Source organism: Podarcis gaigeae (assembly GCF_964106915.1).
Source record: "Podarcis gaigeae genome assembly, chromosome: 15".
Classification (NCBI taxonomy): Eukaryota; Metazoa; Chordata; class Lepidosauria; order Squamata; family Lacertidae; genus Podarcis; species Podarcis gaigeae.
Genome location: NC_139692.1, coordinates 24,482,444 through 24,495,652, shown reverse-complemented (window position 1 = coordinate 24,495,652; position 13,209 = coordinate 24,482,444). Strand labels below are relative to the sequence as shown.

Genomic DNA, 13,209 nt, shown 5'->3' with positions numbered 1-13,209 from the left:
CCCAGAGGGGATTAGGACTGAGTTCAGGTGAATCTCTGCCAATGCTAAAGATTCTCCTCTTTACCTGGACCTTTGGCACCTGAGAGAGATATTTTAGGACTGCATTTATCTTGACTGCATTTTGTTTTAAACTTGGTTCATTTCTTGTGATGGTACTCACTGTGATTAGAGTACCATCGCCTCTTTCGTGTTCCCTGTCCATGGTATCAATATATGAGAATGAACACCTCATTTTCTTTTTACCCCAAACCCCACTTTTTAAACTTTATTGTAACTCCTCCTGGGACCTCATGGTGATTGGCAGGTAGGAAATCTAATAAAGAGCAATGGAAATAGCAAGAACAATGATGGAGGAGGAGAGCATCATCAGGAGAACTTCATCCACCATGGAGCTTCCAGCTATGCCTGCAAGAAGTTCTACAGGCATAGATCAATTGCTGGGCATATTACCATTGGCAATCCATGTTAGGCCCCAAAATTGAGCACTTGGGGGGTGGAGATGGTCTTGGATATTCTGGATCCAAAATTCCTTCGTTCATCAGGAAGGCTCTAGGATCGGAGGGGGGCATCCTTCAAACAACCACCAGCCAGAAACATAGCTGTCTAATATCCCTTTTCTTGCAAGGAATCCTATTCAGAATAAGGGAATTTCCCTTAAAAAAGGGAAAACGTTGACAGCTATGGCCAGAAGGCCCTGGAAAATTCACAAGCCAGGCAGGCCTTTTAAGTGATATACATTCCTTTTGGGTGTGTCCTAGTTCCCCAATACTCAAGTTACATTGCCTCCATTAAGTGGAAGTCAACAGGGGTCTCCTAACAACTCACAGCATCCTCAACAAACTTCAGCTCCCAGAGTTCTTTGGGAGAAGCCATGACTGTTTAAAGTGACATCATAGTGTTTTAAATGTATGGTGTGAATGTGACCTTGCTGTTGACTATGCATCCTCCATAAGTGTGCTGGATCGTTTTAGAAAGGCATTTGAATTGTGTCTGTTCATCCTTCTTTACCATGGAAATCCATGGTCCCAAAGGCTGATAATACGGAATTCCAGTTAATCAATTTCTAAGATAAGCACAATTTTGGGCGTGCGGATTTGCCATATCTATGGATTTACTTGCTTGCTCACTATGGGGGATTCCTAGACGACTCTTCAGCCCACATGGTTCCCAGGGCAGTTTACAAAGAGTCTAAAAACAATAAAAATCAATGCAATAAAATGGAATAAAGTAACCACCTCTATAAAAACTGGCAATTAAGAGCAGCAGCTGAAACCAGTTCAAGCTCAGGACCGTAAAGCACTTTTAAAGGCTTGTGAGAATAAAAAGAAAAATCCTTCACCTGGTGCCAAAAGGATAACAAAAAAATTTCCAGGTGAATTTCCCTGGGGTGGGAGATCTATACACAGGATGGCACCACCAAAGGGATCCCTACCTCATCACCAACCCATGCCAGATCTTGAAAGCACCCAGGGAAGGATCTCAGCAGATTATCTCAGTGCTCGGTGAATGAGAGCGTTCCAATGTAGACTACATTTTCTCCTCCAATACTAGGCTTTACTGTGATGGGACAAACCCTCAAGCTCCAACGGGGCCTTGCAAACCCGGCTACTTCTGCCCTGGTGCTGCTAAAACAGCCACCCAGATGATGGCAAAGGAAGGTCACTACACCCTGGGAGGGGCTATCCAGCCAGAGCCCTGCGCTCCTGGGAGTTTTCAGCCGGTAAGCAGAACCTGACCTACAGATACTGCAGCTGTTTTTGGATGAATGTGTTTAGGAAGTGTCTTGATCGCTTTATATTCAAGAGAACCCCCAAGCGATGTGCAAAACTGAAACGCCATACAATATAGTAATACTCAGATAAGAAATTATTAGAATAACATTGTACTGTTCAACCAGAAATACGCACAGTCACGCACCATCCATATTCCGCAATACAAAATTCCAGCTGGTGACTTTATAAAACAGGGTGAGGGAATTTTCACATGCCTTTTGGTGCAACTTTCCATGGGCTACATGCAAGTGGTGGGTAGGGCCAGGGACAACTGAGGGCAGGAAAATGCACATGACTCTGCCCTTTGGCACAGAAGGCAGGTGGACTAGATATGTCATCTTGCATTTCTTAGTACAGAAAGTATTGCTCTGATGTGTAAAGATGTTTCCTATTTTACTTAGTCCAAGAGGGTTCTGGAAGCTTTTCTGTGTGAAAGAAGCAAGTAGAAGGTTCATGATGTTTGGGTTATTCCTTCAGAGAAGCTGAGTACAGCTGGTTTAAACTGGTTCTCTTATCTCTTTCAGTCATGGTCATGCTAACTATAATAATAAACAGCAAAGAAAATCCCGTGTTGCAAAACAGAAAAGTCTGAACAACAACAAGCAAGACTTCGGTTAAGAATATACTAACAATATTTTTATAACACTATACTGCTTCAGAATTCATAAACAGAAGACATATAATATGTGCATGGAGTCACAAATTAATAAGAATTAAATAAATGTTCCATGAACAGGAATGGTAGGAGTGGTAGGAGTTACTGTCAAAGATCACTGAAATGGAGGCAGAATGCCTTTCCATAGTCAATATCCTACAAACAGGAGGTGATGGGTGCTCTGAACATCACAAAAGGGTGCTCTGAGCACAGCAGCAGACAGAACAGTTCTTCCAGGATAATGAACTGTTTCAGTGATAATTCTTTATCAGCTGGCAATAATATAAAATGAAATAATAATAGGTCAGAAGGAGCCTGGGTTTCACTCACTTTCTCTTTCTATCTCTTTTCCGTCTGGTGTGGTGTTCTGTATGCTTAGTGTTAAGGTTTTAGACTTCTTAGAAGTTATTGTTAGTTTAAGTATAAGTCTGCTGCAACTGGATTTCTTATGGACAGTGCCAATCCTAAATGTATTGGATTTGTGACCATTATGCTCATTTGCCTTCAGTAGCTGGAAAGCTCTGCTGGATGAAATATAATTGCCTCTGGCCTATTTTGGGGGGATCCTGCAATGTGTTTAAGCTGTCACTCTGCTAACTATACATTGGAATCTACTTTGGATCAATACTGAGTAGAATTTAAATGACACCCCATCCCCATTCTCCTTAACCCCTAGCATCAGTCAGATAGGGCTGAATCACTGCTGTGTCAAACAAAACAGATGAATAGCCAGGATCCGAAAAACTCTAGATTTGTCTTTGCTGCTGCTTTGATTAATAGTTGGAGGCAAATTTTAATCAGCAGTACTGCAGATTTAGGGCATGCTTGTTTCTAAGGCAATTCCGCTGTGTTGCTTGAATAAGGAATTGAAAAACAGCATAGTAAGATTGGCCTAATGCCGGGTTGGTGAACTGCAGGCCCATGGGTCTTATCCAGCTCACCAAGGCTTTTCTGGTGGTCCACTACTTTCCAACCTAGTTTACAAGCTCTAACAGAGAGTGGTATATTTTGATTATGAAGTTGTAAATCTGCCCATGCTTCAGTGTCTCAAAAAGGCACCTATAATAGGATGTTCTAATGTATTTATCATCAATTAATTGAGTGATTAATTGCTTAAAAGGCAGATGATTAATCTGTTTTAAAAAACTGTAATTGCTTGACAACATCCCTGTTTCCCCCCCCCCCCTCTTGTGTAATCTGTTCATTCTTAGCCACTTCACGCTCCTTAATGTCTCCCTGATTTTCCTAGTAACTCTGCAGTAGCTGCTGATGGGTTAGTTGGCTGTGAGTCAAATCAATCCACACGAGAGAAACACAAAAGAGGAGTTTAATCTCTTCCACTCCACTAGAGAATCGCTGAGCCTTGGAACAGAGTAGCAGGGGCACATGTTAGGTTTTCCTTCTCTCATTTCATCTATAGGGATGGGGGACAGATTCGTTCAGAACCTTCTTAACTTGCACTTCTTGAAGAAATACGCAAACTGGAAGGAAGCTTTTTGGCAAAAATTTGCACCTCTCTGAATTTTGCAATGCAGTTCTCTGGCAAAGTAACAACAACACACACCTGTGCAGTGGCATAGCGTAGGGGTGCGGGGGGGCCGGCCGCACCGGCCGCAACATCTGAGGGGCGCGCTTGCACTTGCAGCTCTCTGCCCCTACCTCTAGTGCTAAAATCCACAGGTTAGGGGGCGCAAATTACTTGCCTTGCCCTGGGTGCTGACAACCCACACTACGCGACTGCACCTGTGTGAAACAATGCAAACATCAGAGAAAGGTGCATGCAGAATTGAACAAGTTTCTGAAAATAAAAGGGCATTATGTTGCTTGAAAAAAAATATTCATGTACCTGTATTGCAGCAGGCTGGACTAGGTGATCCTTGGGATCCATTTTAACTCTACAATTCTATGCAGAGTTTCTTAAAAGATAAAAATCACACACTGGTGTGGAAATGGAGCAAACTGAAACTAAAATTGGAAACAGCAAGAAACAGGGAGGGTTCGAAACAGATAGATTTTTCCTTCCCTGTTTTCATCTGAAGCATGACAGATTTTTTCCCTCCATCTCTCCTCTGTCTAGAGTCTAGCCCAGTCTTCTTGCAGGGAATGTCCTGCGGGGATGTTTTGCAATCACACTGGCCTGGTGAAGCCCTTGACTTGTCCCAAAGGATATTACTGCCCAGCTCAGAATACACTGCCTGTTCCTTGCCCAACGGTAAGACCTTCTAGAGTTGTGACAGATTTCTCAGTTTAGAAAAGCCATACGGAATCCAGAAAACACATTCTATTATCTAAATGTGGAACTGGCACTGCTATAGGTGCCACATAAAACTCATTCCACATTTGTCAGAAATTGATCTTTTAGTGTGACCTCACACTTCCCTGCCTATTGACATCAAGCAGATGCCCTCACTTTACTCTTTTCAGTTTGGCTAAAAACATTTTGGTATCGGCAAGCCTCTCCAGGCATGCAGAATGTTGACATGTGTTTTAATCTGGTTTTTAGCTTATTGTTTTAATTTTAATTCTTTTTTGAATGCTTTAAATAGCTGTTTTTAATTATTTTTACTTATTTATTTCTTCTGTAAACCGCTCTGAGGTGTGTTGTTGTTGTTTACAGCCAAGCAGTACATACATTTTATAAAATAAATAAATAAAATTAAAACAAACAAATTTCATCACTGATTCCAGAGCTACAGTGGATAACGAATATTCAAAATCCAAAGTTCAGTTCTGAATCTAAATCCACAGACGAAAATTTATGGCCAGAGCAAGCTCCAAAAGGGTCACAGGGAAAGAAGATGACTGCATGTATAGCCAGGGTTTTGCTCCCTGTTTATACCTCAGCAGTTCCTACCACTGAAGAGACAAGCTACTTTTGAAATTGGGGAGCTGCTTATCTCTTCACTTGCAGAAAAAAAAGAAAAAAAAAACGAATCCAGCTACTCAGGCTTTTCTGTGCACATTTACTTCTTTTAAATCCTGGCCGTTATTGGTGGATTAGTTTTAAAGTTGGCATGTTCAAAAATAGGAGCTTTTAGGACTCATATGTCAACAGATTCCTGGACCAAACATTTATTCTGCTTTCGTGAGATAAATCGAGGTGTTATCTTTTTGGCATCTGAACGATGTCACACTGATCTGCATGATGTCACACCATGCATATCCACGTGTTAACATTTTTGTGCTCAGACAAATCCCATGGTAATTATTTTCTAGTGTGGGAGAAACTCCATGACCCCAGAAGAGTCTGAGTGACTTGTTGCTTCAAGGGAAACACCTGATCTATTTTTTAAAAAAAGTCTGATTTGCAGGAACAGGAAAATATATGTTTACCAGATTCTGGCTGCTATTGTTTAAATCATAAATGGCATTTTTTTGGACAGTGTACATTGTCTAAAGCCCAGTTCCTACTGAGATTGACAACTTGTGTCTGGGCTGTGCCTATTCAGACTGTACTGAGTACTCACATACGGCAATGCTCTAGGCTAAACTATTCTCCCCGACTACCTATCTGAGTGTAGCAATATTGAATTCCTACAGCAAAATGTTTCTGCTTCCACCTTCATCAGCTGCTGTTGATGAAGCTTTGAGGATGCAATGCTTCAAAGGCCTTTGTTCACAGAAACAAAGGGCTTTTCCACACCTTCATTTTGCCCTGTTGTCGTCACCCCCCCCCCAAAAAAAAACACTGGGAAACCTGTGGTTTGGCACTGACTTGGAACAAACAGCAACCGGGTTTTCGGCAGATGGCTGTTTGTTCCGATTTAGCACTAAAGAGCAGATTTCCCAGAAGAAAGCAACGGGGCAAAGGCAAAACCACTGGTACTTTCTAGACACGTGAAAAGTAGAATTGTGAACAAGCCCTACATGATGCTGGTACTGTCCATGAAGCCATAGTGTTTATGTGTCCAGTGTGTACATGCAGAAACTGTCCTTACGTACACACTGGACACATGAACACCTCATGGCTCTACCTGGAGAATAGTACCAGCATCGCTTAGCTTGAAGGCCATCTGAGCATTCCATCCTCAGAGCACTGTAGCCTCCACCTTGAAAACAGCATCATCACTTTGCTATAAGAATTTAAATTTTCTGATTTGTTAGTCACTGTAATAAATACATGGTTTTAGTGATCACCCTTACCAGGATCCAGAACAAACTTGCCTGAAGTGCTGTTTTATGTCTGATGATAGACAGACAGACAGACAGACAGACAGATAGAAATGGAACTATTCACACACCTGCAGTTTGATGTACAGTCCAGACCTAGAAATACCATGTTGGCCAAAATTCTCAAGTCCCTAAGAACCAGAAGGCAGTAATTGCAGAAGATGTTGAAGCAGCCTAATGGTTTTCTCTTATCTGGATCCAAAGAACAATAAAACCACATCTCCATACTCAAGAAACAAACCTGCAGTTTCAAACACCTTTGGTCTTCTTACATGGGAAGGGGATGTCTCCTTTTTTTAAAAAAAAAAAAAGACAAGTCAAATGTTCACAGGGTTGAGCTGCAGATCAGATTTTGGTGAACCTTTGATATAGTTTTAAGTCAGGGAGACAGAAATTCAGGCAGAGCATGTGCCTTGACTTTCCCTTTTCCTTTGACATACATTGTTCTTTTGTGGTGTTGGCTCCCCCCCCCCCCACGCCTGTTTTATTCAGGGTACCTACTCAAGCATCTTGGGTGGCACCGGAATGAGCACCTGCAAGCCATGTCCAGCAGGCATGTACTGCAGCAAATCTGGCTTAGCAGTGCCTGAAGGACCCTGCCAGCCAGGATATTACTGTCTCCAAGGATCCAGTAGTGCCTCCCCGGTAAGTGTGGAACTGGTGTCCTGTCTGGGTTCCCATCTCCCACTTTTTTATCAAGATTGCAATCTGATACCTATGCCTCTGCCCAGACCCAAGGGATGAGAGATGCAGGTGTTGTTTAGTCGTTTAGTCGTGTCCGACTCTTCGTGACCCCATAGACCAGAGCACGCCAGGCACTCCTGTCTTCCACTGCCTCCCGCAGTTTGGTCAAACTCATGTTTGTAGCTTTGAGAACACTGTCCAACCATCTCGTCCTCTGTCGTCCCCTTCTCCTTGTGCCCTCCATCTTTCCCAACATCAGGGTCTTTTCCAGGGAGTCTTCTCTTCTCATGAGGTGGCCAAAGTATTGGAGCCTCAGCTTCAGGATCTGTCCTTCCAGTGAGCACTCAGGGCTGATTTCCTTAAGAATGGAGAGGTTTGATCTTCTTGCAGTCCATGGGACTCTCAAGAGTCTCCTCCAGCACCATAATTCAAAAGCATCAATTCTTCAGCGATCAAGAGAGATGCAGGTAGATCAATGCAACTGCAGGGTGAGAGAGATGCCGAAGCCATGATCGGAAGTTGCACAGGTGCAAATATCAGAAAATAGTTCAAAACTGATCCATATTATTCAGAACTACTTGAGGGATGTGATGTAACATACAAAACAGAGGCTGAAGGCAGTTAAAGAAAACATGGTCCTTTATTAATGTCTGGAATTCATTGGTGACTTCATAAAGGCCTCTGAGCCAATGAGAATTCAGCTAGCCCTTTGACAGTCAGTTGCTTCTAGGGAAGGTCTAAAAAGAATTCCAGGTGCTTTGATTGCAGTTATCTGTCTTTTCCAGTAGTGGCTTTGACTCCAGAGTTGGGCTGTCCCCAATTTAAGGCATGGCTAGTCCTTCTCAATGAATCTTGAGAAATGCATGTTCTACATTACATTACAACTGAACTTTTCTCTTTTCCAAGGCTGGCCTCCCTTTTGGTGGCCCCTGCCCTGCAGGCCATTACTGTCCAGCTGGCACAAAGCAATTCAGGGAAATGCCCTGCCCAGTGGGGACATGGAATGAGCAGAAAGGAGGCCGGGATGCCAGCTGGTGCCTGCCTTGCCCACCGGGGTTTTTCTGCAGCAGTCCAGGTCGTGTTTCCCCAACAGGTCCATGTGCTCCAGGTGAGAGAAGGCAAGGGTGGTTTCCTTAGAGGCACTTCGGAAGCCTCTTTGCTGACAACTTGAAAGGGGCATCTCATAATAATGCCCCACCCCTGAGGGAAAGGCAAACACTGTTGCTTATGTGAGTGAACAGTATGTATCCATTTTCAATATCTGCCAGTATGTAAATAGAGAGCTGGTGCTAACCAACACTTTCCATCTATCCTGCCTCACATGCTTGTTGAGAAGATAAGGTGTGCAATTGCAGAGCCACAAATAGATATACCACCTAATATAGATTGGCCCAGACCTTCGTTCAACCATTTCCTTTTGTTGCTGTTTCCTTGCTTGTTTTCCATTGTATATTGTCATTTCTATTCCTAATTGTGCCTGTTAGTTTCTTGTTTCACATGAAAGGTGACCCAAAGACACTTACAAAGTGGTAAAGTAATATCACAGAACTTAACGTTTTAATTTCTGCATATTGTATGCAACAGCCTATACTCTGTTTCCTTCCATGTTTGTAGCACATAGTTCCCACAAAATATATCTATGATACTGGACTATAAGTAGTTACGGTGAGCATGTGTGTGTGTGTGAACTGGCCCTCAGGGCTAAACCTCAATTTATCAGACTTCTTCATAGGTAACACTAAAACAGCAGAGTGATGACCCTTTTTCAGCCCAGGGACCACATTCCCTTCGAAGCAACTGTCTGGGGGCCACATGAAAGTAGCAGTTGGGGCAACCCTCACCTTTCTACCATAAACGACATTCTATTCCTGCAAGCACCATACTCTAGCCTGGCATGCAAGAGACATTAATCATAGTTCAATAACACATACAAAGTACTCAAAGAGGTGTATGACCCAGGAAGACATGTGATTTGAGGAGAGTCCTGGGGTCCAGGAAGAGAGATCTGGGGCAGGGGCTACATTTGGCCACTGAGCGTGAGGTTTCCTACCCCTGTGCTAAGCAAAATCATTGCTTTACAGTTCATGGTTAATATGGAGTGAGACAAAACCCAAACCCAGATTTGCATGTAATGCTAAGCTGAACTATGGCTTGTTTGTAGTTCATAGCTGTCAACTTTCAGATTTGAAAATAAGGGATCAGCAGCCACAAAAATAAGGGTTCAGCAGCCACACCTGTCCCGGGGGAAGTCTACTGGTTATCTAACAATCCGTGATAGCAGCAGGAAGCAGTGGGAAACGGTGCTGGAATAAAGGAATTTCCTGCAAAAAAAGGAAAGGTTGACAGCTATGCTGTAGTTAGTGCCGCAGCATGACCAAGGGAGGAATGAAGCAACTGCAATTTCCCCGATGGGTACTGTGTACCTGCTCACTCTTGCTATGCCATAGTTTGATTTGGAATTATGTACAAACTGGGCCAACATGTGTTTGCTGCAGCAGCACATACTTACAGTATGGAACTCACCGCCACAGAAATCAATGATGGCCCCCAACCTATATTGGCATTAAAAGAGGACTGGATAAATTATTAGAGAAGGCTATTAATGGCTACTAGCCATGATGGCTACTGTAGGCAATAATGCTTCTGAATTCCAGTTGTTGGAGGCCACAGGAGGGGAGAGAGCTCTTGTGATCGGGTCCTGTTTGTCAGTTCCTTCAGACATCTGGTTAGCCACTGAGAACAGGAATTTGGATTAGATGGACCATAGGCCTGATCAAACAGGGCTCTTATGTTCTTCTGCAGATTCTCTTTTGTTTCTTCCTGCAGCAACTAGCAGTTTAATATAACCTACTTCCCCTCTGCTTCCAGGTTTCTATTGCAAGGGTGGGACTCGAACTTCCAGGCCAGCAGACAGGGCAACTGGAGACCTGTGCCCCGAAAACCACTTCTGCCCTGCAGGGTCCTCAATGCCATCTCCATGCCGAGATGGGGAATACAGCCCAATAACAGGTCAGGAGTGAAGGTTTGGCACGGTGTCTCTTTCTGTGTGTCCATCAGGCATGGCTTGTAGGAGTTGTCAGTGGTAACACTGAGCTGAATTTTCACCTGCATTTTCAGGGGACCACTTGTTCTCCCACAAAAGGGTGGAGGAAATTCTGCTCATAGGGGGAGGGAGAAGAAATAATAGAATGTTTTTTGGGATACTGTGTGTATGCAGAAAGGATTTTGCTCATCTTACTCAAAGGAAACGGTGAGATTCATTTTCTAACTTTTAAACTTTAGGTAGGCGAGCATGCGATACTTTTAGTAAAGTTTAAAAGTATCTGAGACATAAACTCATTGCTTCATTTAAGTGAGCCAAACCTTTTCCCCATAACTCCAAACACCTCTTGCAAAATTTCTTCCACTTTCCTCTATTTTCATGAATGACTTATTTTCACACATACATACCCAAATTGCTGGGGGGAAACTGAGCCAAAATACCAGTCCAATTCCAGTCAATAGTGACCAGCAAGTTCCCTTTAGCTCGGATCATATTGACTCAGAATTAACCAAGATACAGTGGTACCTCAGGTTACAGATGCTTCAGGTTACAGACTCCACAAACCCAGAAATAGTACCTCAGGTTAAGAACTTTGCTTCAGGATGAGAACATAAATCATGCGGTGGCAGTGGGAAGCCTCATTAGCTAAATTGGTACCTCAGGATAAGAACAGTTTCAGGTTAAGAACGGACCTCCAGAACGAATTAAGTTCTTAACCTGAGGTACCACTGTATTTCACTGAGAAATCAGAAAATAACTTGGCTTATTTTCAAGGCCTACCCACCTCATAACTCTTTCCTCCCATCCACTGGTTTCCCAGATACTTTCCCCTCCTTCTCTGATCTAACTTAGGGTCTAGCTTTAGCATCACTAGCAACTAGCAGCTGCAACTGGGAGGAGGGAAAGGAGGGGGGTATCTATTTCTCCCCTCTCTGGAACCAGGCCACAAGGAAACCCTGGGAAACTAATTTTTCCTAAAGCCATTGGCAATTAAATATGAGCTGGAGAAGAATCCTCACATTTTTAAGTTTGTCCCATGCTTGAGGGGAGCATTTCTAGCTCCTAGGATTTGTATTTTAGAGTTTGAGAATATGACTCACAAGTTGACAGCCAGCCTTCCTGTCATTTTAGCACCAGCCAATCCAGAGAGAAATACAGGTGTGTGTGTGTGTGTGTGTGTGTGTGTGTGCCTCTCTGTGTATAGACAGAGCAGAGGAAGGTCATTTCAAAGTACAGAATGTGGAAAGCAAGGGAACAACTCAGTTCTCATTTTCTTTCCTCAGGTCTGGAGGAGTGCTTCCCATGCCCAGCTGGCCTTTATTGTAAAAATGGCGTAAGGTTCCTCTGTCCACCTGGGTTCTACTGCCCACCAAAGACTGGAGCCTCTCCTCATCCATGCCCACCTGGGACTTACAACCCATCTTCTGGTAGTGACCGAGCAGAGAGGTGCCAGCTGTGTCCTGCAGGTGAGAAACTGTTTCAGGAAAATAACAGATGCAGCAGCTGTTTTGTTTGAGGGCCTTCTGGCTGTTTCCTCCGTGTGAGAAGTGAGGTTACAGGGAACCAGGCAGAGGACCCTCTCGGTAGTGGCGCCCACCCTGTGGAACGCCCTCCCATCAGATGTCAAGGAAATAAACAACTATCTGACTTTTAGAAGACATCTGAAGTTTTAAGAAGTTTTTAATGTTTGATGTTTTTAATATTCTCTTGGGAGCTGCCCAGGGTGGCTGGGAAAATTATTATTATTATTATTATTATTATTATTATTATTTAATTAATTATTAGCTGTGCCTCTTGCAAAATCCAACTCCCCCTGCCCTGCCCTCCTTCTGTAGCTGGTTTGCCAACACAATTTCTTTATAATATGCAGACAAATCTCCTCGCTGGCTCTCATAATCAAGACATGAAATCAAAGCATGTCCTGTTCTGTTGTAGCAACAGGATCATATTTCATTGTGATGTGGTAGAAGGTCATTCTAGCTGGTTATCTGATTCCTTGTGTTTCCACCCAGGGATGTTTTGCGGTGAATGGGGATTGCCTGCTCCCTCTGGCCCCTGCCTGCCAGGCTTCTTCTGCAGTTCAGGTATTGATTGTTTTGTCGGTGTCTGTCTATACTCTTTTTTTACCAGCGCAGCCATGAAGAAGCTCCATGTGGTGAAAAAATGCTATATTTATTCAAAATACAACAACATAGTGGATCTGCAAACAATAAATAAACACAGTGAACCAAATCAAAAGATAATGCCTCAGATATTTACCCCACCTAGATCTTAAAATTCTCTTTTGTGCCCAGAGTTCTGAACCAGATGGACTGCTTAGCTGTCCCAGTTACACACTACAGCTGTGTCATGGACTGGGTTTATGTTGTTGTTGCAGGTTCCAGTAGCCCAAACCCAGATGGAACTTCTCCCATGAGTGCTGGAGGCCCTTGCCCAGCTGGACACTTTTGCCCAGCTGGAACCAAGTACCCTCTGGCATGTCCTGCAGGCACCTTCTCAGACAGGTATGAGCCTTGAAGACTGTGTGTGGTTGTGCGGTGGAAAGTGACTCCTTCCCAGAACTAGCCCAAAACATTTTGTTCCCTGGGGCAGAGGATGAGACAGCACCCCACCTCTAACTCTATGTACAGAAATCAGCTGGACTGGTAGATGAATCTGACTTCAGCACTGGCAATGGGACAGCACCCTCCACCACATCTCGGAAGGTGCTGGTTGGATTGTTCGCTGTGATTTCTGTGTTGCAGGGGGTTGGACTAGAGGAAGCTGGAGGTCCCAATTCTAGAGAGTGTCAAGCTACCTTTGAGGACCCAGTGCACTGCTCTGTCTTCTGTTACACACACACACACACACACACACACACACACACAAAACTGCCACCTGAGGCC

The 13,209-nt window shown here is 43.6% G+C and overlaps 1 protein-coding gene across 1 annotated transcript in view; it reads left to right on the top strand.

The window, feature by feature from the left end:
• Window positions 1-13,209, top strand: part of LOC310832291 (uncharacterized protein) — a 129,767-nt gene that overhangs the window by 39,240 nt on the left and 77,318 nt on the right. The window contains exons 18-25 of the mRNA XM_083713919.1: window positions 1,552-1,720; window positions 4,505-4,639; window positions 7,090-7,242; window positions 8,188-8,389; window positions 10,150-10,290; window positions 11,608-11,790; window positions 12,337-12,408; window positions 12,702-12,828. Of these exons, the coding sequence (XP_083570045.1) occupies window positions 1,552-1,720; window positions 4,505-4,639; window positions 7,090-7,242; window positions 8,188-8,389; window positions 10,150-10,290; window positions 11,608-11,790; window positions 12,337-12,408; window positions 12,702-12,828 (1,182 nt within the window). The remainder of the gene's footprint in view (window positions 1-1,551; window positions 1,721-4,504; window positions 4,640-7,089; window positions 7,243-8,187; window positions 8,390-10,149; window positions 10,291-11,607; window positions 11,791-12,336; window positions 12,409-12,701; window positions 12,829-13,209) is intronic.